This window comes from Rhinolophus ferrumequinum, chromosome 16 (genome assembly GCF_004115265.2).
Source record: "Rhinolophus ferrumequinum isolate MPI-CBG mRhiFer1 chromosome 16, mRhiFer1_v1.p, whole genome shotgun sequence".
Taxonomy (NCBI): domain Eukaryota; kingdom Metazoa; phylum Chordata; class Mammalia; order Chiroptera; family Rhinolophidae; genus Rhinolophus; species Rhinolophus ferrumequinum.
In genome coordinates, this window is record NC_046299.1 from 28,842,847 (window position 1) to 28,868,229 (window position 25,383).

General features: G+C 39.8%; 1 protein-coding gene across 1 annotated transcript in view; it reads right to left on the reverse strand.

The window, feature by feature from the left end:
- Positions 1-331: 331 nt before the first annotated feature.
- The window catches only part of LGI1 (leucine rich glioma inactivated 1), a 35,248-nt gene continuing 10,196 nt past the window's right edge, over positions 332-25,383 (reverse strand). Inside the window, exons 3-8 of the mRNA XM_033129867.1 lie at positions 17,629-17,700; positions 17,463-17,534; positions 7,322-7,393; positions 4,556-4,725; positions 4,114-4,278; positions 332-1,519 (exon numbers count right to left, since the gene is read on the reverse strand). Of these exons, the coding sequence (XP_032985758.1) occupies positions 684-1,519; positions 4,114-4,278; positions 4,556-4,725; positions 7,322-7,393; positions 17,463-17,534; positions 17,629-17,700 (1,387 nt within the window). The 3' untranslated portion in view covers positions 332-683. The remainder of the gene's footprint in view (positions 1,520-4,113; positions 4,279-4,555; positions 4,726-7,321; positions 7,394-17,462; positions 17,535-17,628; positions 17,701-25,383) is intronic.

A 25,383-nucleotide genomic window follows, 5' to 3' on the forward strand; every position in this document is an offset into this window, starting at 1 on the left:
GGAGCTATTGGATAGGACAGGATGGGTCTTACTGTTCTTTATTTCAAATTAGTCTTCTTGTAATAAGCAAATTTCTCTACTCTTCTTTTGTCATCACTTTACCTCAAAGTTTTCTTAAAAGCCATGACCTTTGGAAACACCTTTAAATGTTCAAAATCAGCTGATAAACCTGTTCAGAAATTACCGGTAATCAATATCAGGGTTTTGTCTTCACTGATTATTCAAGCCATAAATTCTTGATTCCCATATAACCCTATTATATAAAAACTATTTCCTCAGCACACCATCACCAAGGAAAAACAAGTCCCATAAATAATTACCTTTGGGATAGGAAAGAAAATGTAAACATTTTATTTGGCAGTTGTTTCTGAACACATGAATAAATAAATGGAAAAGTACATATTAATATTTCTTTTTGGAGTAACAGATACCATGACACGCTTATTTACACATCTTCACTGCAAAGAACAGTCACACACTTCAATTTTGTCTTCGAAAAGGGAACTTCCCACACCACTGGACTAGACAGTTAAGGATGGAGATACTGGTAGTGCTTGGTTCTAGCAGTCTCAATGTTTGAAAGGCATTCATCTGCAAGTGCGATAAGAAGAGTCATCATGCATTGAGTTCATCCGGACCACGTACTGTAGAAAGTTTCTGATGGCAGCCACAGAATGTGTGTGTCATGCGCTTAAGTCAACTATGACATGTTTGTAAATCTGTGTATTTCCCTTAAAACTGGAAGCAAAAAGAAAATTGCGCTTATTAATGGACACGTGTGTAAATGATCTTGGTGCCTGAACATTTAATTCCTGAAATTTCACAAATTTGGCTTTCTCCACATCCCAGTTGTACACTTGAGTAAAAGAATAATCACTTCCAAGAATTGCATATTGATAGTTATTTATCTGAAGCGGCTGGAATACCATGGATCCTCGTGACGGCATCCTCTGAATATCCTGAAATGAGGAGCCTCCCCATTTCATTACTTTGGAATCACCAATGAATCTTGTCAGACAAATGTACACGTCACCTTTTACTGAGAAGTGCTTTACGGCATATACGTCCTCCATGTTTGGGATGTCAGTTTGGTTAATGAATAATTGTGTTGCTTTGTTCCACTGATAAATGACAGGACGCTGGGAACTACTGGACAAGATTAAATGAGGCGTTCTGAGTGCCTGAGGTGTTCTGGCTATTTCTAGATATTCCACATCAGTGTCCCTGTACCACGCATGTAAGGATTGATGGGAGTAGAATCCATTTCCATTCCATTTGTAAATGGTAGTAAAACCAGCTTTTGAACTGTCGGCAACAACAAAGTACCAGTTGTTTTCAATCTTGAATGTTTCAATGTCATTGGGTTTTCGGATTTTGAGAATTTCAATATCCTGGATTTTTATGAATTTGTTGGCAAAACTGTCTCGCTTATAGATGTGAGAGCCGCCAAACAGCTGGGCCACAATAACATAGAGCTGAGTTTCAATGACTATAGGCTTGCATACTACAGTGGACGTGCCTGGGAAAAGACAAATGAGAGATTAGTGGGATGGCTATGCCTTTTTTGGAGTGTGTAAGCATGTAAGCTGAGGCCATACAACTTCCACCAAAATCAGCCTGAAATAAAAGTTTTCCTTGTTTGATTAAGCAAGGCCAATCTCCAAGTCCTAACGGTATCAGGATCCTGAAGTTCTGCGTCTTTCCACTTCATGGGGCCTTGTTACCAAAAATTGAATTGTCGTGTCACATCTGACCTGCACTAAATGTTCAGGGCCCATGGCTACCGCCTGAGTTTTCTTCTTTCACTTCTTGCAGAAAGAAAGCATTGCTTTCCCTGATACATCATGAGTTAATCACTGTAATTGTAGTAAAAATGGGCATTTATGCTTTGCTAACTCATCTTACTAAAATTGTCCAACAAGCGTAAGACATAAAATAAATATTATCCTCCCTTTTGCAGATGAGCAGACTGAAGCTCAGAGAGGTTTGGTTCTGCCAGGAGAAGGCAGAGTTAACATTCAAACCCAGGTCTACCAGCATCACTATGCTTTTAACTTAACCTGGGGTGGGGAATTCGGTGTTTCAGGGCTTCCAGCTTGAGCTAAGATCCCACAAGGTTCTAGAACAACCCCACAAAGTTTTGAGTGAGGATCTGGGCAGCCCACCGCTCTACCTGTAATAGGTTTGCTCTGAGCGTAAACTGCTTCTTGCTCTAGAATACCGTGACTTTCCCCTGAGAAAGGAAAGTGATGCCACTTGTCATTTTCCTGAAGCTTTAGGTCACTTGTGGGAGGAGAGAAGAGAAGGAAGAGCAATCCTTGAGAAAAGTGAAAACAGGTACAAGCATAGGCCATGCTCCTGCATGTTACTTCGGGAAATCTCGGAGAACAATATGGGGGCTATCAATGGGCCTAGTTCAGTATCCTTTTGGTAAGAATTTAATATTTATTCATAGATTTTGATCTCCTAGAGAGAGCTTGGCTCTAGAAAATCCAAAGAGAGGCAGGGCAAATCCAGGCCCCAGGCCTTTTCTGACTGCAGTTTAGAGGGCTTTGAGGCAGTAAGTTCTGCATCAACTTGTTCTACTCATTGGCTCCATCCATAGGCAGAATTACTCTATTTGTGACCCTTTTCAGGACTCGACTAATTGTGTGACTTTGGGAAAAATCACTTAACTTCTCAGGGATTCAGTTTTCTCTTCTGTACAATGAGGGTTGGAACTAGATCAGGGATGGCCGCTAGGTTTCGACCATGCGCCCGCGTAGATTGGCTGGTTGATTGTGACTGCCTGCAGAACTGTGTTGAGAAGGATTCTGTGGCATATCTGCACTCTGCAAGGAAGGGCACCAAGACAGATCAGTGCAGCCTGGGCTGGGGGCACGGGGCGGGGGGGGATTGTGACCGCATATGTGACATCTATTTGCCATGCTAGGCTAATGGATGCCCTGGGAAAGTCTGCAAATATATGATTCGTTTCTCTTTCAAGTGCTCATCTAAAGATTCATTCAAAGCAATGGACAGAGTGTACATGGGTAGAAGAACCTGGTTTAGACTGCACAAAGCCCTGTTGCTATTCACTGGAAAACCGAGGGGGTTCAGGGAGAAAGGGAAGCACAGCCTTCCTCCTTGAGAAAGAAGGAGGATTTTGGATAAGACCTCAGTCTGGAGGGGATTCCTTCATTTGGGCACCTGTCTCAAGCAAGCCCAGACCTGGCTTGATCCTTTGAGCAACGGGCTGATGACCATCAACAAAATCTAATGAGGGCCCTCCCAGTCTCCTGTCACAGGGATATGTTTGAGTGCTTTTAGGAGCGGATTTAAAGATGTTAGAAGATAAGGCTGATGTAAATATTGCAGAGGGAGCCCCATGTTGACTTTAAAAATTTATGACTTAAGATTTTTAAAGTTGTTGAAATGAGAAAGAAATTTAAGAGATCACCTAAGTAAAAAGTTTTCATGGAAAAAGAAATTGGCTTCCACGGTCAAATTAAATGTAAAAAATACTAGAAAGAGGCTTGTTTCCTCACTGCAGAACGTCTCAGAGCCCCTAATGTGTATTAGTATGAATCTCCAAGAGGAAGATATGGTTCACAGATTTACTGGATCACAAAACCCTTTTTGTCACAAGGCATTTTGTGAAAACATTTTGCAGAAGTAATGTTTGTGCAACAATGTTTGGCACTCACCGATCCCATAAGAAAAATATGAGAAGAAGAAAAAAAAGAAAAAGAGAAGCCCAGGGAGAGTGAGTAGGTTGCCAGTTTGTTTGTGGCAGAACCTGAACTCATGATTCCTAGTCTGATGCTTCTTCTTTGAGGAAAACCAATCCACCTTTGATTTCATATATCCTAAACTAGGTCCTATACTAAGTTTCTTAAATATATGATTGCATTATCTTATAACAGCCCTGTGAGTTAGGTATTATTCCAGTTTCACATGTGAGGAAATTAAGGCTTAGGGAGCAATCCCAGGTTACCTAATAAATGTCAGAGTTGGGATTTAAATGTCTCTAAGCCTGTCCAAATTGTTCCCTGATATCACTCATCTTTTCCTGTTGCCCTTGGCTCAAGCAGCTTAACTTTTCACCAAAAGAAACGAGTAGGCTTTTCATACCTGTAATGTTGTCATAATTCCGGAAGGTCTTTTCTACGTGGTCCCATTCAAGGAAAATGCATTTTCCAGTAAAAGGCTGAGCGATGACTACATACTCATCGTTCATATAAGAAAAAGTGTCTATGGACAGTGATTGATAAGGCAGGTCTTGAGACTTCGCAAATTCTGCAAAAATAGGAAATGATGATAAGTAACTGCGTGCTAATGCCTTGTTCCTTGGCTAGATCTCAAATGTCCATGACAAATACATTTATTTTAGAGAAACGGTAAAATGGCAATTTTACTTTGCTTTCAACACATGAAGTTGTAATGGTTCGGAATATTTTAAACATTAAACTGTTCAGCTGGTTTTTAAGATATAAGAAATATCAGTTCCTGCACCCGTAAAAAAATGTAGCCCTTATTTTAATTTTATGAGGTGGAATGATTTCGAATACATTACCTGTAATGATACAATCAAAATCCTTGGAGGAGAGACTATTGATTTTGCGCTTCTTGTATTCTGGAGGGCCTTCGCAGTAGATGTCTTCGACAGTTGCATTGGTGTGGCCTAGCCATTCCACCAGCCACTTCAGTTTACAGTCACAATTAAATGAATTCCCTCTCAGATCCCTGAAAGACAAACTTCAGCTGCGTTTGCTCTATGAGGACCTTACACAGACAAGCATGACTTCTGTTTCAGAAATTAACAATGTGCAGGACGCCCCATAATCATCATGTGCAGGATGCCCCATAATCTACCATGAACCCCACTGATTCACTCTGGGCTCAGAGAGTTCCCACCATGCACCCTTGGAGGCCACCCCAGTCAATAGATCCTCATACCTTACTACCTCTTAAATTCAAAGGTAGCTCAGTCTAGAGCTATGCTGTCCATAGAAATAAAATGTGAACCACATATGCAATTTAAAAATTTCTACAGGCACATTGAAGAAGTAAAAAAAAAAAAAAAAAAAAAAAAAAAACCCGATGAAATTAATTTTAGTGCCACTATATTTTATTTTATCCAATACATATAAAATATTATTTTGACATGTAGTCAATATAAAAATTATTAATGAGCTATTTTACATTCTTTTTTCTACTAAGTCTTTAAAGGCTAATGTATATTTTATATTTATAGCATGTCTCAATTCAGATGCTGAATTTTCATCAAAAATACCGGATCGGTTTTTAGATTTAATAACATTTCCATTTGAAAAAAATAGATTCACACACCCAAATTGTTGCAACCAGACTTTAAAGTTTTCAATAATTAAGCTGAGAATCCATTTTTAAATTTATTTTTTTATTTAATTTTTTAAATAATTAAATAAAATTTACAAGTCAGTTTCTCAGTTACTCTAGGAACACATTTCAGGTGCTCAGTGACCACATGTGCGGCTACCATACTGGACAGCGCAGGTCTAGAGGAGAGTATGTAGTGGTTACTGTATTATATTTCATTCAACTGAGTGAGCTATTCGCTTTTCTTTTTCCTCACAGACATAATTAATCCTGACCTTATTCCATGGTCTACAAATTCAATTTTAATAGGAAATGACTTCGGCACAGCAGAGTTAACGCAGACATGCAATAGCTCATGTTCACAATAAACTATACAGCATAGATAGTTTAAATGCCCACATATGCTCTCAACTGACCAAGTTCTCTGTTTATTTGTATTGCTTGTCTTCAGAAATTCCATCTCCTACCTAAAACCTTTCTACATCGCACAGAATTCCTAAGATAGGTACTTCCTACTCTTCACACAGAACATGAATAATTTTTAAATGTTGAAGCATTTAAACCTTTTTTAGGAGACACATTCATGAAAACCAAGAAATCCACTAAAAGGCAAGTTGGCATGGATTCTTGTATTTCTTAGATAATTCTTGATTTGGGCAGATTAGACTAGGCCCAAGAAGCCAAACTCATTATGGGATTCCCTGGAGAGACTGAGCCAGTTTCAAGGGGTTTATTTTATTTTTTATTTTTGTTGGTGGAAGGTACAGGCTGACACAAAGATGAGTCAGAGGGTCCCCAAATAAGCTGTGTCCCCAAGTCTTCCATGGAGTATCATCTAACTTCTAAGACATTCCCAGGACTGACTTCATCTCCCAAGAATACCCTGACCCAGAATAATGAGTGTCAACTTTTCTGGGCTATTGTAAACCATAGCAGAGAACTGTGGTCTATTCGAGATTTTTTTCCAAGTGTCCTGATCCTAGCACTCTCTTGGAAATAAACCATCATTCAGGAATTGGGGTGATACGCATGGAGGAGGGGCTGGGGGAATATTACGAGGAACAAAGACAGTTTTTCATTAGCTTACTGATTTGAAGTTAAATACTACTGGCTTAGGAGAAAATACTTGAGTCAGATTTTTTGTTATTGGAGAAAAGTTGTTCTGAATATATATTCTATAGCAAAGCACCTGAATAATAAGAAATCTTTTGTTTTCATATATCCTTTCATTTGTTCTTGTATTCTACCTTATGGCATTTAAATATCTTTCTAAGGTACTGGAAGGCACGTAATGATGCTAAATTGCTTTTGAGAGGGTTAGGCATTATTACTTGCTTTGCTTACAGCAAAATATACAAATTCCTTACAAAGATCTTTCACTCTGTGGCTTAAAAGTCAAAGTTTGAAAGCTCTTTTGTTTGCAAAGGGGTCAAAAATAATTAAGTTCATTCTCTTCCTGGGGCTTAAGCCAAATTCCTGGGGATTAAGCCTGGAGTTGTTGTTCAGTCTAATGAGAGAAAAGGCAAACTTTCCTCCCTTCCCCCACTTCCTGCTCCATTTCTCTGTTGACTGACCAACCCATGGGTGTAACCTTTCATCTTGACTCTGTCAGTTTCCCAGACTCCTTTATGTTTTTTCTTTTGTAGCCCCATTTCCTGGACCTCATGAGAAAAAAAAAAAAAAAATCTTGAAATTTCTAGCTTGGCCTCCTCTTCCCACTCCCTCAAAGTCCTTTATCACACTTCTTCCCATACAGACACACACTTTGTCAAAGGAATGCCTGGGCACTATATTTTCAGAATTTCTAGTGGTAAGTACCATAGAAAACTTTAACATTAGTCCAAGTAAATTTAAAATGTAAGCCCATTTAAATTCTAATTTAATTTTACAGCCAATTAAACATTCTAATCATCAATACCAGGCTTCTTTGTTAGCTACTGCAAATTAATTAATTAATCAATGATTTCGTAGGTCCTCTTACACATTTGTTAAAGAATCCAGGCCTTTGAAAATATCTTTTGGGAGGGTCTGGAGATTGTTGTTTGCAAGGCTCCTGGGGGAGAAAAAAAAAGTGATGTAAACTGTAGTTATAAACTAAATAAATGCATTTTATGATAAAGCTTAGTTAGGAATTCCTTTTGTTCTTCCCAGACTACACTAAATTATTTGCACTACTTTTCTTCTTCTAAGGTACTAATCAGATTCCTGCTATTGTATTTTCAACTGTTTGCTTCAACACTTACTCAGGATTTATGGCACTTTTTGTATCATGGTTAAAAAAAAAGAAACAAACCAAAAACCTCAACAAAATGATGCCTGGGGATTGATGTTTCATATCAAGAACAGATATGAAATTCACTCTCAGACATTCAGTCTAGGGGATGTCTCCCAAAGGGCGACTGACTAAACAGTGTCCATCTCCAAATGCCCTCTCCTCTAACCTTAGGCTGCTTCTTCTCCTCACTTGCTTCAGAGAGCTGATAAACCTCCAACTGATAGTACCAGTAGCTCCAAACACTTTTGAAAGTCTCCTATGTCTTCTACTTCCTTTAGTTAATATAAGATTTCTCAAATATAAACAAACATTCAAGACATGAAAATCTATTGTGAAGTTTTTTTGTTGTTTTTCTGAGTTTTAGAAATTACTACTGGATTGGAAACCTTTTTTCAATGAACCTTGGCGTATAAGAATGGTTATGGAATTAGAATGTTCTCGTCTCATGACAGTCCATTTTGTGAAAAGGGGCACAGCTTCGGAGTCATTCTGAGCTTGGCTTGAATCCTGAGTCCACTGTTTGTTGGCTGTGTGACTTTGGTTATGCATCTTCTCTGAGACTCAGTTTCTTTCACTTTTGAGTGGAGGTAATCGTACCTCATGTTATCAGATTGTTAGAAGAAGTAAATGAGATAACTTAGGAAGGTATTTGGCATCTGGACTGCTCTCAATAAAAGGCAACTGGGAGGAGGAAGACGGGAAAAGATGGAAAATGGCTCCTGCTTGTTCATTGCCCAAGAAACAGCACTGAGAAAACTGACTGTATGAATGAACTGCACTGACTGTCCACCTACATAGTTGTAATAAAATACAGCTAAAGAAGACTATGCAAGAGAATGTCTCCATACTTCATCTTACTGCCTGGTGGTTGAAATAAGAGATTTCCTGATGTCTTGGACGAGTCCAGAGTCACTCCCAAGTTATGTGTCTCAATTTATTTTCTGGCAAGATGGATCTTAAGGTTCTCATGCAAACATCTCCTCGGTGGACATCCCTCCCCCAGAAACCAGCACAAACTGCAATTGGCTGCAGAGTACAAGCTTGTGGGGGCTGGGTAATAGGACAGTGGGTGTGAAATGATGAAACAGTCAAGTCCTAAATTACTGCTGCCACTAGGGCTGCACAGGAAGAAGCGCCATGTTTGCTTTGCTGCCCAAGGTGGTTCTTTTCAACAATGGGTGAATCCTGCCCAAAGGATTAGAGCTCTAGGCTTCACGTAATCAAGGTGAAGGCTAACCAAAGAAGCAGCTGGTGAAGTGGTCAGAGATACAGACTCAGAGCTACTGGGCTTCTGGAGTAGAGAGATGGTCATTTTGCATGACAAGATGGAGGACTTATAATTCAACAGAATTAGGGGAGCTGATAAAGACAGGCTAGTCTGATGGGTTGTAGAATGTGGCATTATGCTTCCTAAGGATGTCCTGTGACAGGGAGGTTGTCACCCAAGGAACCAGAGTGTGGAGGAGCAGCACAGTATGAGGGGTTCCAGAGGGAAAACGGTGAAAGGATTTACTGCACTCAATGAGACCCCTTCACTGTTTCACAAACAAAATTCAATCAAATACTGACTCACAATGGACTGTTTCTCAAGGAGATATGATGGCGCTTCATGTCTAGGTTTAGTGAGGGGTAGGCATGAGAAGGCTGCCCGAACTCGTAAAAGAAGCAGGAAGAAAAAGAAGAAGTGAGACAGAGAAATGAGAGAGAGGCTTCCAGATGCCCGAGGCCCAGGAATTGGAGTTTAAATAGCTTCCCTGTGTCTCTGGGAGGTCTCAGTGACATCAGGTTACATTTGGGAAAGAAGAAAGCAAGAAGCAGGGATTTGGGCAGAGAATGTCTTAGGAAAGGAATGTTGACAGAGCCTGGGAATTATTCTGCAAAAAAAAAAAAAAATGTAACAGGGTCCTGATATAAAGCAACCTTCCAGTGCAGGCTGATGGGTACAGGGTGAAGGGTACAGGACACCTAGAAGGGAATCGGCAGAGCCTACACATATCTTTGCTGTTAGGAGTTTGTACCAATTCCCAAGTAAAGAGAAATTGGAAATCTTAGAGGCACACTGCACAATTGAAGAAAGATTTAATCTAGCATTGCCTATAACACCAAAGAATTAGAAATAACTTACAGGTACATTACTAAGGGACTGTAAATAAATGATGGTTCATAGTTAACATGAAATATTTTGCAGGACATTTTTAAAAATGAGGTTGAGCTCTATGATTTAACATGAAGTGTTACCTATGGAAAAAAAGAAAGTTGGAGAATTAGTATGTAGGGTGTAATCCCATTGGGGTAGGGAGGTTATATGGCTATAGATGCATAAAGAAAAGTCTGGAAGGAGATATAAAAACTATTAACTAAAGTTACATTTCAGGGTAGCTGGAATCTTTCACTTTTGCTATGTAGATGTCTGGATTGTGAGAGTTTTTAGCATCAAGCCTGTATTATTATTTCAAATTCAGAAGAAACAAAGATAAAGTTGAATTTTTAAAAGGACCCTGTTACTTAGAATCTGTGGATGTAATGGTTCTGACCAGTGAGGATTCAGTCAATCTAAACCAGTCATTTGGACGCATTTCAAAGTAGTTATGGTCTGGAGTGCAAATAACTGTCACAAGTCAACACTGGGTGCCTGGGTGGTCAGATAATGTCAACTTCTTTCATGGGATGGGCTGTAGAATGGGGCTGCCTTCTTTCCCACAAGATTCCCACATGGCTTCAGGCCTTCATCCTCTGAGGAAGCTTAGAACTACAGTCAGGCCAGGCTTGGATCCATCCCTGTGGGCTCCACAAACTATCATAGGCATCTGGGGGCTTACGAGAAATTCTCTGCAGGGGAGAGCTTCCGAGGCTCTGGGCCAGGGCTACCAAGAAGAGAAACAGGAAAATGCTGTGATGCCCCTGAAGTCTGTTCAGCATTTGGTCCTTATGCCAAAAAGGTGAGTAGGACAACGAGACCTGGTGCCTTTTATGTTATTTAAACAACTAGAGATATTGAGACAGCATTTCTGAGGTTAAGATTAGGGTTATTTTAGGTTGAGGTTAGGATTATTTGACTCTTCAGATTCCATCTGTCCACTGAGTTTTGCCACTGGAAAGTAAAATGGAAAATTGAATTCATTAAATTTCCTCAGTTTCCTCTTTCCCTCCATCTGCCCCCATTTCACAGAGTAACGACTTAATATTATAATTAGTTCCTTTCCCTCAGTAGAAGCTTTGGTGGAAATATATTGTGTTTCTTTTGTAAGACTGATCGTAGCTCTTATTTTCTGCATCATTTTGTGCAGTGGAGTCGTTGGATCTCAAGTAGACAAAGGATTAAATTTGAGCTTCATCATTCTCAGGAGTTCGTTAGCCAACTTAATTTAACCTCTCTAGGTTTCTGTTGCAACATCTGCAAAACTGAGTAAAGAATACCGGTTTTGTTTATTGTGAAAAGTTACATACACAGCTACTAATATTTTTATATACACACCTTTGAAATGGATTCCAGGAAAATTCTGTATCTGCAGGAGAATTTTTAACTCTTATGTCAGATAATCAAGATGATGAAATTAATCTTTGTCTTTGTTGTTGTCAAAGAAAATTGATAATTAAGGGATAATTAATACCTAAGTACTTTTAAATGCTCAATTCAGGATGTTAAGATCATTTATTCTTTCCGTCTTTTTTAATAACGAGAACTCTATGCCTTTGTATTCTTAAATGTCCCACCTTTAACTGATATATATATATATATATATATATATATATATATATAATATACATATCGATATATGTATATATTTTACTGATGAATATGTACTCACACATATATAGTACCACATATACATATATATGGATACATGTATACATGGGTATATAATAATTATTATTACTTCTTCACTTCAAGAAAATTTGGAAAGTGCAAAAAGATTTTTTAAAGGAGTAAAACAGTAATTATCCTGACAGAGGCAACCACTGTTAATATTTTGTCATATTTTTCTTTCAATCATTAATACAGAGCCCATCTCATGGGGACATTAATGTAGACAGCAAGTTATTTCCAGAGAGCCATGCTAATGGTCCCCACGTCTTTAGACTTCCTTCTCTCTCTAGAATGTGATGGCATGAGCGTGTAAGCCTGAATTGGTAATGGGACAGCTCCTTCCTCTTCAAAAGTCTGTTAGCTGGGCGTGGGTCAAATCAGTCCTGGATTTTAAAACTAAAATCGAGTACTATTAGGAATACGAGAACGAAAAGTTAGAAGGATGAAAGAGAGAGAGGCAAGCAGTCAGAGGTAGCCACCAAGAGTTGTCAGGAAAAAGACCCTCTACATGGTAAAACTGAAGGAAAACCAGGCTACTGCCCAAGTTGCCTGTTGCCCATTAGCCTGGCTTCAGGGCTCTCTGGACTCAGCAGCAGAGTGGGGTGGAAATGGCATGGGCCAGGAATGGCATTTCTGGGTTTGAGCTCTGGCTGTTTCCCTTTCTACAAAGAGAATGATCACTTGGTCAGAATGATCTCCAAGTCCTATTTTAGCTCTTAAATCACATCTTTATACTTTTCACCATGAGAGGCATAAGGCTTCTTCCTCTTTAATGATAAAATGATACTAGAAGAGGTAATACTTGAAGCCACATGATTGAGTCAGAGAATTTGACCACAGGTTTTTAGAGGGGGCAGGAGTGCACTGGAATATCGGATGGGGGAGAGGGTAGGACTGATTGGGAGAGGCGTGGAGACAAGGCAATGGGAGGTTTGAAGAACACTTCATCTAACATAATTTGTTAGGATGACTCTGTAGTGAGAACTAGAAGGATGTTGTTCTTACCGCTATATCCCCAGTGCCCAGCACAAAGTACGCCCTCAATCGATACTTTGAAATGAATGAATGAATGGGACTGGTGGAGTGGAGGAGAGGAAGCGCACCAATATGGACAAAGAAAAGTGTAGAGGACGGTTCTGTTAGGTCTCTGTCCCAAGGCACTGAGCTAGGGAGCCAGCGCAAAGCCCTGTGAATTACCCTTGCCACCCGCTCACATATCGCGTGGACCTACTGCTCACAAAGTGCCCTCCCTCCTCTTAGCCTCACTGTGGTAATAATTCCAAGGCAACGTGGAAGCTCTTTAAAGTGGGCCTTCCAGTGCGCACCATGCTCCAAGTCCTGATTCAGAGTCTAGGAAACACTCCTTAAAGCATCCAGGAAACTGCCCCACTGAACATCCAGTCGCCTTGAGACCAGCTGAGAAGGTTCCAGCGTTCTCAATGGCAGACAGTCTTCCCTTCCTGACAGAGGTGATGGCCTTTCCTCCCCTCTGGTGTTTTCATGGTTTACTCTGATTGTGACTGGAAACTACTGGAACGTCTTCCCTCGGAGGCAGAACAGAATGGCTCAGACAGCACGCTTGTTTCAGTGCTACTGGTCTCTGCTGCTAAGAAAGCATCGCCCGTGGCTATCTGGGATGCTCCCAGCCTCCCGCAGTGCAGGTTTGAATTGGTGACTCACTGAATTAGTGGTGCTTCACGTGCGGTTATTTTAATTTCATACAAAATGTTTCAAGGGCATAAGTACACCGCAGCATTTGTAATCCCGATGGAGGGCCAACAGAGGTTAGGCAGTGGGTTTAGGGTATTCTTGCAGAACGGTGCTGACTGCATACCAGGCTCTGTTCGAAGCCCTTTGCATAGATGAACCCATGTACTCTCATGACAACCTGAGGATGGAGCTGCTCCTTATTTTCCCTGCCCCGTTTTCACAGATGATTGCTATCACCCTCGTTTTACACATAGGAAATCTGAGGCACAATGAGGCCAAGTGACCTGCCTGAGGTCCCACAGCTGTGACGGCATAAAGCCAGGCTTTGAACCTCTCAGCCACCACATCATACTGCCTCTGTACACGCATGGCATGGTGAAGGCTGAAAGGAAGACACCCTGCCTGCCTGAATGGGAACACACAGGCACCCTGAGGCTGGGGACTGCCGTCTGTATTGTTTGTTCTCCCACAGTGCTGAGCAACCAGCAGGTGCCCACAACTGGTATCGGTTGATGACAATTTTCGCCAAGTAGCTTTATACAAAAATGCAAACAATTCTGCCTCCATTGATCCTTAATCATGGTGACACTTATGTGGCAGCCAAGGGAAACATTACTGAAAAGCTCATGAATAGTAACAAAACTGAATACATAGTTAATGTTGAGAAATTTTGTCATCATTGGACATAAACTATTTTTTATTCATGTTTTCCCTGACTTCAAAAGTAAGACACAGTCATCAGAAAAATGCAAACCTTTGCTGAAATATATCAACTACTCAAATATGTAAGTTAATCATGTATATCATTAGGACAGTAATTCAAAGTAATCGAGAGAGGTCCGAGGATTTGACTTGTTTTGTATGGACTTAAATAGAAGGAACTCTCCTTTTATTGATGGCTAGCTTGAGGGAGGGGGTCTGTATAGGAACTTTTAAGTTGTCTGTAGAAGGTAAGTCTACTGAGGTAGATACGTACGAAGGTGAGATAAGTTCATTGCTACTACTAACTGAATTTATATAAATGCTCAGGTAGGTCCCCTGCAGCAGCTTTAATGTTAGGCCAGAGGGGGAACCAGTTGGATCTGAAAGTGTATGTGGAGTCCCAACTATTTGCGTTTGGAGACTTAACAGCGAGAGTAGGGTTCCTATCTTCAGGGTGTTCTCTCTCTTCTGTAGCCGTATTTGCTCCTCAAATCATGTCCCGTGGAAGGATCTAGCCAGCTCAATAAAAGCTTTCTGGTTCTGCTACAACTGACATGGTGGAGAGGGCACTAGATGGCTTGTTAAAGACCTTGGGGAACTTATGGCTTTACTACTTACTACAGTGGGGAGCAGCTGAAACTCAGGGAGCATCTTCACGTTCTCATTTGTCAACAGGGGTAGTGCTACTGCCTTGTCTCCTTAAGGTCATCTGGAGACTATAATGAGGTCAGAAATGTGAAAAAGCTTTGTAAACTCTTCCTGCAGCATATGCAGGTTAGAGGGTGAGGTGATTATTCCTCACTGGTTGAACATTTGTTTTTGAAGAATTGGTCTGAGGTAGAGAAAAGTGCACTTTGAAGCCTAAAATCTTAAAAAGGAAATTAATGGCTCAAACAAATGTTGAATTTATTTATAAGTGGTAATTAATGGAAAATGAACTTGATGTACTGAGCAGCCAGAGAAACATTTGAGTTTCAAATCCTCCCTACCGATCTCTCCTTGAAGAGAAGAAAGGAAAGAAGAAAAGAAAAAAAGGAAGGATGGGAAGAAGGAAGGAAGAAGAACTTAGAAAAGAGCATAATTTAATTAGAAAAGACATAACTTGAAGACAAAGGCATTCCGTGAGAAAATGTTTGTTTGTCTAATTCTGTTAGACTGAGCTCCGCCAGGTTGGAACGCGATCTTATCCATCTTTGTACGGCACACCCTAGAGACTTACTTAGGATAAACCATACGGTATTGCCATTTTTGTAGATCAGAAACAGTCTAATATTGGCAATGCCATATGAATCAACCCCTAAGTGTTAGATAAATATGCAAGAGATCTAGGGTCATATTGACTCAGTCAATTTTAAGCTGTTCCCATAACACCTTCCCACCTTCAGCACCCAGTCAAAGAGGGGGACTTCCCTTGCACTGTGTGTTTGACACTTAAGATTTAGGCCTCTCTCTTTGAAGCCTGTGTTTAGTGTCCTCTTGAGTTTAAACGTTTCCAGGTATTAAGCACACGCTGGACCAGTGTCCCTTTCTTATAGTCATCATACCTCTAAAGAAGTGGCCTCATTATGACCCAAATTTAAATTCCCATTTCATTTGATAGACATAATAGGCCCTAATCAAACAAATGGATGCTCTTCACTAGGGTGTTTTACAGATGTTTTTCCTTTCCCCCTTTCCTTCCTCTGATTCCCTCCCTTCCTCAGCCTTCCCCTCCTCTCCCCTCTTGCCTGCCTGCCCACCTGCCTGCCTTCGGGTGAGGAGGCCCTTAGGCTGGTGAGAAGATAGAGTTGTGAGAACTAAGGGGCATGGCAGGGCTTGTATCATGGTTCCCAGAGAGGACGGCTGGGTCCTACATCCTTCCTTCAGCTCCGCTGAGCATTGGACAAGGCTGTGTTGACTGGGATTTGTGTGAATCAAGCAGATATCCATGTTGGGGTCATGAACTTCCAGTTTTCCTTCCATATATTTGTTTCTTTGATTCACTTTTGTCTGAAAAATTAGGTGTGGCCGTGTTGGGCTCTGTGACAAAATGGCATGATGTTCATGCCACCACAGCCATTTATTTCAGCCTCACTTTGTGTCACTGACATGAAGAGCAGCACTGCAAAGGCTGTTTGTTTGGTTTTTATCACAATGACTACATACAGAAACCTTGGAAGGCATAAGGATTGTATAAGATACATTTGGCCATCAGTTCCCCTTGCTGCAAATCTGAACGGCAGTAGAGACAGGGCCTAGTAGAGGGAGCATGATGACCCTGTGGACACATTAGAATGCAGCCTCTACGGGCTGGCATTCTTGTCTGCTTGTCCCCTGCTGCATCCTGGGGCCTAGGACAGAGCTGGGGAGGAGGTATTGTGAGGGAACAGGTTAAAGTCGAAAGAATGAAACTTAGCTCTCTTGCATCTTTAACTAATGAGATACATATTAAGCACTAAAAAATAAATAGTCATTGATCGGATGAATAGCCATTGCAGTTCAACTATCAAGTTGATATTATCATAGTTCTACAACTAGGCAGTTCACTAGTCATATATCCCCTCCAAGCCTCTGTGTCTTCATTTCTAAAACAGGGATTGTTGTACCTATCTGGCAGGATTGTTGCGAAGATTAAATGAAAATTCATGTAAAGCAGAATGACCAACATAATAGTAGGAACTTAAAATATGTTAGTGCCTTTTCTTCCCCTGCCTTTCTAGTTTCTTTCACAATACATCCATGTGTATGTGAGTGAGTGAGTGAGTGAGTGTGTGTGTGTGTGTGTGTGTGCGTGTGTGTGTGTCTGTGTGTCTATAGGGGGGCAGGGGAGCCTAGGAGAAACAAGTTATTTGGTTCATGTTCAGGATTTCTCCAATTCAGCTCAGCACCATGCTGTTGCAGGCTGGATACTTCTTTGTGGTGGGGGCTGTCCTGTGCACTGGAGGATGTTTAGCAGTATCGCTGCCCCACCTTCTGAAGCCAGTTACCTCCCCCAGTCCTGGCAACCAAACAGGTCTCTAGCTATTTCCGAATGTTCCCTAAGAGGCAAAATTGCCTCCTGTTAAGAAAGACTGACTCTTATCATCCATTGGGTAATTCAATATTTCACGTATAAGCAAGTTGTGCAGGTGCTATGTACACATTGTCTGTGGTTATAATATATGTATAAATGTCAGGGCATATACAGAAAAATAAAAACGGCAAATATCAAATCACGCTATAAACCCATAATTATGCATGAAGTGAGTTAATGATGTAGCTAATCAGAAAGTTATTTCAGTCACACAACTTCCCTGCATTAGATTGTTTTCCTAATTATGATTGGTTCAGACTAATCATATTAATAGTAATCAATTCCCTGGACACACACTGGCTGATGACAGGGAGCGATGGCAAGTGCTGGAGAGAAATCATTTGGGTTTCTTAAATTTTCCTGGATACCCACAAACAGTACGCTTTAACCATAAATTATCCAACTGCATTGTCCATTTGCAAACTTAAAAAGTAATAGCAAGGGGTAGCTGGGTTAGCTCAATTGGTTAGAGCGTGGTGCTAATAACATGAAGGTTGCCAGTTTGATCCCCGCATGGGCCACTGTGAGCTGTGCCCTCCTTAAAAAAAAAAAAAAAAAAAAAAAATCATACTTACAGGTGAATTAAAGACTTTAGTCCCCGGAAAGTATGTCTTGAAATGGACTTGATGTTGTTGTTTTCTATGAATCTGCAATAGGTTATAATATTTTTGTCAGACTGCTGTAGGAATCTGAGAGCACTTGTCCTGAATCATTATGTTAAAAAAAGGTTTTTTTACTTACAAATACTCTAAATGTGGGAGACCAATAAAAGCATCATCACTGATCACATCAAAGGAGTTCGATGTGAATAACCTGCCCAGAAAAAGTACACAATGAAAATGGTTAAACTGACAGATTGTCAATTTTTACTGCTTTATCTCTCAGAGAAATGAGTGGGAGTTGTGCATGGAAAAATGTCTGGATGTCTGCCTGATATAGTGTTATTTCTTCAGTAATTTTTGTAGCTTTTTTTTTTAATCCCCAATTATCTTCCCATCAAATGCTCATCAAGGAAGGGGGGCTTCATGCCCCACTCCTTGCAGTGATGGATGTCACATGCCCTGGGTAACATTTGACAGTATGACAGCCAAATCAACATTTTTCACATTTTCATGAAAAAGACACAATCTTTCCCTTTGCTTTAGAAACTTCTGGAACATTCTGACCAGCCCAAACAATGGTGCTTTGGGGTTGTAAGACTGGGGAACCTAGAAAAGTATCTCCGTGCCCAGTTGTGCTGTGGTATCTCATAGTAGATAAGCCACTGGCACTGGCTCAGTGAACATTAACTACCCTCCTTCTTTGAAAATAAAACAGGCTGAAGATAGGAAACAATAAGGTTTAGGAAGAGTCTTAGATCCACTTTATTACTAAATAGTTGAAAATAACACTAACTTGGACAAATTTATTTGCAATTTCAAAATCCACAGGGATTTGGTTTCGTAATTACTGATGAAAAGAATATTAACCAGCAGTCCTCACACCCTGTTGAACTCCTTGGAGAACTTGCCAGTTTTCTGGATGGGAGGCTTAAAAGAGATGGTCATAGGTTAAATAATACAAAACAGTTTTTTTTAGAGTTAACATTAATGTATGGACCTTGTTAGATAAAGTGTTGATACAAGCTGAAAATAAGGTTTTATTTTGACAATTTTATAAGGGGTTCAAATGATATTCAGTCTACATTTTAAGGGTCTTGTGTAGGGGAAGCTCAGATTCTGCCTGTAACCATTGTCCAAAATATGACCGTGGTCATGGACCAAACCAGATGCTTGACATAATTTGACAATTCACATCTCATATGTACTGTTTAATTGCACTATGAAAAGTCTAATATTCTCTGTTATAACCTGTTTGACTTTTACTTTTAAAGTCTAGGAATTAAAAATAACTGCCACTAGGTTAGTGACTTCATCTCTCTGAGCCTGTTAACTAAGGTTAAAACTAGGAGATCTCATTTTCTGAACACTTATGAATAACTTATTTGATAGTTGGGATTGCTTCAAAATAGTCGAGGGAGGAGACAGCAGTGGGTTAGAGATGAATTAAGGTGATAAGATGAGGTGATAATTTTTGAAGCTGAATGATGGGTACATGGGAGTGAATTTCATTACTATCTCTACTTTTTTACATGCTTGAAATTTTCCATAAAAATGAGGGGAAACACAAACCAACCAAACAAAACTAAATGATCTCTTGCATTTCTTCCTAAGCTATCAGTTCTGGGGTGATGTTGTATTCTCTTCTATCCATCCTCCCTCCAGTGTCATAGCTTTATACTCAACTAATTTACTGGGCTCTCAAAAGTCAATACTAATGAATAGTCATGCATATTAAATGCCCATAGTTATTAAAACAAATTCAAAGGCTTATGATTTTAATCACAACTTTGGCAATTGCTTCTTCTTACTTCACAGTTCTAGAAAACAAGAAAATTGCTCAGCCTTACTCCAAGCTAAGCTAACATCCAAAGATTTCTTAAGGTTCCAGATTTTTGTTTCATTCTATATACACAGCATCAGAGATGGAGGGAAAGGAATAAGGCAGAAATAGATATGGAAAAATACTTCCATGTTCACTGGTTTGCAAACCGTCCCATGGTTGAACCAACAACTTCATTATCAGGCACTTCAAGTCACCAGAAGAAATAGCTTCTCTCACTAGTTCCCTTTATGTTGAATAAGATGCAAAACAGAGTGGGAAATCAACATGAGTGAACAGAACTTGCCCACACATGTCAGGGAAATAAAAGAGAGGCTTTCGAGTAGAATGCTTGTTGGCTTGTTCATTGCTTACTCCTAGCACCTGTAATAATGCCTGTCCCATAGTGGACACTGAATAAATATTTATTAATCAAAGAGGAATTCACTTTACATTAAATTCTGGTCATTACTACATGACTAGATTGAATGTTCCTTAGAGCAGGGACTTATCCTTATTTGCTTTTGTGTCCCTAGCCCTGAGCAAAGTTTCTGGCTGAATAATGTTTGTTGAACTAGATTTCAAGGATGAAAACCTCTGGTTAAAACTACAACTACAAGCAAAAAATATGGATGAATCTCACAAATTTAAGTCAAGAGAAAGAAGCCAGAACACAGTCAAGTGCATCCTATGTGAGTATACGCGTATAAGGAGCAAAACCCAGCAACACTGATCTGTGTAACTGAAAGGAGGCACAAGGGGAGTCGTCACAGTAATGACAAGGCTTAGTTTCTGGGTGCTGGTTATAAGGATGTTCACTTTAGAAAAAAATCATAGTTGGGTCAACAGGCAGAGCACAGAGGATTTTTAGTGCAGTGAAAATACTCTGCCTGATACCATAACAATGGATACACATCATTATACATTTGTTCAAACCCATAGAATGTACACCACCAAGCGTGAACCCCAATGTAAACTATGGACTCTGGGTGACAATGTAAGTTCATCAGTTGTAACAAATGCACCACTCTGTTGCCACCCCATCTTCACATACAGCAGACTTGGGTCAGACCCTGATGGCCATGTTTTATACCATACAACCTTTGTCCCTTTCCTCAGACAATAATCTGAGGCAGGAAGGACTCAGCTTCTCACCCAGAGAAGCTAATTTTGAGGTCAGTCAGCATGGCATGGCCCAAGTAGCCTGGTTCAAAAAAGTGAGTTGGGCTAAAGATAAGTCACTTCTTGAGGATTTGGAATCAACAAACAGAGAAGGAGTCAGTGGGCAGAGGAACTAAAGGAGAAAGGATAACTTAGGGTTGAATTAGATCAATGGCAGGCAAAAAAGTATGTGAAAGGCACACTTAGGAAAGAGCAGAAAGTGGAGGAGACATGTGTGCAAAAGGGAAGTGTATGCAAAAGCTTCTAGATCTGTGTTAGATCCTAAGCCAGTGCTTCATCAATCTTGATCACACTTGAGATGACCTGGGGAGCTTTAAAAATACTGATATCCAGTTCTCACCTTCAGGGATTCTAGTTACATTCTATACCTGGTGTGTGGCCTGGGCAAAGGGATATTTGAAAGTTCCCCAGGTGGCTCCTATATGTAACCAGGGCTGCATATGGTAAGCGTTCTAGTCAGTTACAAACGCCCCCGTTCACCTGTGTTGACTGACGTATTCTCTGCTCCTTGCAGCAAGTCTGGCTGGAGCAATTGCTGTGGGACGTGCAGGTGCTATGGATTGCCCTGTCCCCATAGCTACGTATATGTAGCAAGAGTTTGCGGTAATAGGACTAGGATTTGACAACCCTCCTCACAATGGTAGCATCATAGAGGAGTTGGTGGGGATCAGTATACCTTCTGAATGAACTTGTTACCCTGAGCCACAAGTCAAAGATCTGGACCCCACAGACCTGCCAAGCAACCATCCCGTGGGTTTGTGCAGAGATGGTGTAGAATTTACCCTCTGACCCTGATCCTATGGGAACATTTGAGGTCTCTTCCACTTCCTCTATTCTTATAAAAGGAAAAAGCCAAGCATTTTCCCCTAGAATTTTGGTAGACGTGGCCTGACCTATTGGTACCCTACCTGCAAGGGCTTTGCACTTATGTCTCTTTGCCGTCAGACTCATGAATTCAGGAAGAAAAGGGACTACACAAGAAGTGGGGAGAATTTTTTCCCTTTGCAACCAAGAGACTGTTTTCTTACCAAGAAGGGGATTCAGGAAAACTGTATATATCAACTATCAATTCCAAGCAGGCAACAGCTCATTCTTTAAATGGTGATTGTTGTCTTCATTATAGCCTACATTTCATGACTCCTGCTGGATTATCTGATTCGGTTTTTGGAACAACTCTGTGAGTGGTAGAGTAGGTGTTTGTATCGGTTTGACAGGAGGAAACTGAGGCCCAGAGGGCTGTTAAAAGCTTCACTCAAGGTGATGAAGCCCGAGACTCCTGGTCTACTGCCCTTTTCACACACGGGGTGGCCTCTCAGTTTGGGACCTGGGTCGCATAGTGACATAACACCACATTCTGGCAGACAACCATAACAATGCTGCCCAACTTACAAGTAGTTTAAGAAATCCAATGAAATAACAATCCCTTTTTTAGGAATGAATTAATCAATATAAGTTTTCTCAAGTCACATTAAGATCATGTCAACCTGTATTTTTTTCAAGTAAAGAATTTAAAAAATTCGAGTGCAGTTTGGTGCATTCTGCTTAGGTATACTATATGTTCATTGTAGAAATTCTGGAAAACAATGAAAAGAAGAACATAAACATCATCATAATCATACTACCCAAAGATATTGATCTGCATATACATAATACATGCATTTTAATAAAATTGGGATAATAATTTTTATATTGTTCTGTGTCCTCCTTTTCATGTACTCATTGCATCAAGGACAACCAATGACAATAAATTTTCAATAGTATAATTTTAACATGAATTTTGCATTATTATATCATGATTTAACCTTTTCATTGTTGATTCCATCTTTCGTTATTATGAACAGTACGATAACTATCCTCTTATACAAATATTTTTCCATATCCTTAATTATTTCTTTAGGAGAGACTTGGGATAGATTTCTAAAAGTAACATTATTAGATTATTGATGGTTTTTTAAGTCTCCAGTTCTTTATTGCTAACTTGTACCAAATTACATGTTCAACTCTGAGTGTAGAAATGCCTATTTTACCACATCCTCACCAATATCTAGTATTATCATTTTTGTTTCTTTTTCTATGGAATTATGTCCTTTGACCATTGTTGTTGCTTTCTAAGCACTTTTTATTTATTAAGGATATTATCTATTCTTTTCCTATATTATTTGATGCTAAGACTTTTCCCTACTGATTATGATTGTCTTTTCATTCATAATTTTTAACACATAGAAGTTTTACATTAAAAAAATATGAACATGAATTTTTATTTAGAATTAAAAAGGAAGCCAAAACATTATAAGTATTGGAAGGATGTCAAATACCACAAAAATCATAATATCTAGCATAATAGTTAATAATGAACAGTCTACACAAGAAGTTTTACATTTTAAATAAAATATATCAACATCCATTGTGTATTTTTTTCTTTCCTTTTATTGTTAAAATATTCTGTTGTACCTAGAGATCAATGAAAAATAACCAACACCTCTCCCTTTTTAATTTCCTTTTTTTTTACATTTGACTATTTAATCCATTTGGGACTTACTTTTATGTATGATGTGAAGTGAAACACTGCCTTGATTCTTTCTTAAATATTTACTCAAATTTACCCAAAGCCTTTTTTTAAACAATTAATGCCGTCACCATTTGTGAGTATTGATTCCTTTAAATGTTTGCTATTTTAATCATTTTTCTCCAAGACTCAAATCTTGGATTTATTTATTACCCCCACTGCTCCGAATTTATTTTTTTGTCGGTTTATTATTTATTTTCTTTTGACTTCCTTAGGATATTTATTGAGTTTTGTGCTCAATTCATATATTTTTATTCTTTCTGATTTAAAATGTAACTATTTAGAAATATGACTTTGCCTCTGTGTAAAGCATCCTGTAAGTTTGGATAAGTAATAATCTTTCACAATTGCATATTTGATTTCAACAAGTATTTAAAATAATATTCTTAAAATGCCCTATTGATGATAGTTTTTTTAAATAAAAGCTTTCATCATTTTATTATTGATATTGCATTGGGACAGATCACACTTCTTCATAAGCAAAAATTAACAAGGCCATAAGGTTGTTAGGGGGTTTCTGGCTGAACGGAAGAACTAGGACCAGAAGCATTTAATTGAAAAGTAGCAGAAAAGTAAGCAACAGGGTTAGTGTAGAGCTCAAGAGTTCTGAGGGAGCCTGCAGTGGGCAACAGAGAAGTAAAGGAAGGAGCAGAAGTTCAGCAAATGAGGATCTAGCTGCATTAGAAGGAGGTCAAGGCTGAGGCTGCCCACCATCCAGCTGGAAGGTGGTCCACAAGAGCAAAAGGACTGGGCAAGCACATGTATCGATGCAAAGGTTGCTGGGCCGCTGAAGTGGTTTCCTGTCCTGCTTCTCACCTCTTCTAGGGACCAGGAAAGAGCGTTCTGAAGAGGGAATCAGGAAGCCTGGCTCTTAATTTCCACGTGGCCATAAATCCTCTGTATGGCCTGGAGCACGTCATTTCTCCTCTCTCTATTGTCAAATCAGAGGTCTAGACTAGATCACTTTCCTGGTCACTTCTAGCTTGAAAGCTGTATGAGTCTATGCTTGGAGCACTGTGGGTATCATTCATGGGAGAGTAGGGATGAGCTCCGCGTGGGGAGGCAGGCCTGCTGATGGCTGAATGGGAGGAGGATCGGCTGAGAAAACCTCTCCTTGTCTCAAACCAGATGGCTCATCTGGTCCCGCCAGGGCCCCGTGGCTCTAACGACACCTACATCTCTAGTCACCTGTGACATCTTGCCTGCCATCAGAATTGTCATTGGCCAACGGGTGGCCTGCATCCTGTCTTCCAGTCCAGAGTAGATTCTTCTGGCTATGGATGGGAGATGATTTAGGGGGCTCTCCCCTACAGTAAGTATTCTGGATGAAGAAGAGAAGAGTGAGCAGCAAACACCCAGTTGTCACTTGGAGACTGCACTGATTAGATATAGAATAGAGAAATGGTTTCTAAGCTTGCAGCTGCCACTTATTGTGCACATGGTGTATTAAGTACGTGAATCTATTTAATTATCTGTTAAAAAAAAAGAATTATAATAACAAAAAAACTTCCTGGAAAAGTCTAAGAATTACACAAGATAATGTATATACGAGCATGTCTCCAATGCTTCTGCCGAAGAATATTTAAGCAAAGATCATAGACATAAGATGTCAGGGCTGGAAGAGCCCCTAGATCTAGTATCTAGTGAAGGGCATTAGTTTTACTGTGAGGGAAGCAGGTTGAGTGAGACTCTCAGCTGCCCAAGAGAACTGCAATAGGCGTCCTGGGAATTAGGCAGGGAATTAGGCAGCCCTGGTAGTGTGTGTAAACAAGAGTGTGCACACTTCCAGGTACATATGTGAGTCTGTATGTTTATATACACGTATATATGTACTCACAGATAAGAGAGCAAGATGCACAGCTTATAGCTGTTGGAAGATTTGGGGGTACAGCTGGAGAGCTCACCAACTTATTTATAGCTGCCATTGCTTAAATGATTCAGACTCTGGTTGTTACCAATATTCTCCTTTTTTCCAAAAGAATAGGGCCGGTTGAATGATAATTAATAATAGGCTGATGACTCACGTTAGTGAAACGCACACATTCTAAGTGCATGTGTCATTGGAGTAATTTGAATAATTTACATTTGACTATTTTAAAATATGCTTTCAAGATAGGAAAGCATTAAAATGGGAAGCATCACACATGAGTACATTATTTCACAATTTTTTTGATTCTAATCCTTGAAAAACATTTTCAGTGTAATTCAGCTGATTCTTATGTTCACCTCTTCAACCTGCAGAATAACCTTACTTTTGCTACACATTAGTCTGAGTGGGGCAGCACCCCAGAGAGATATGTAGCTTAATTCCTCTTTTCACAGGTGAA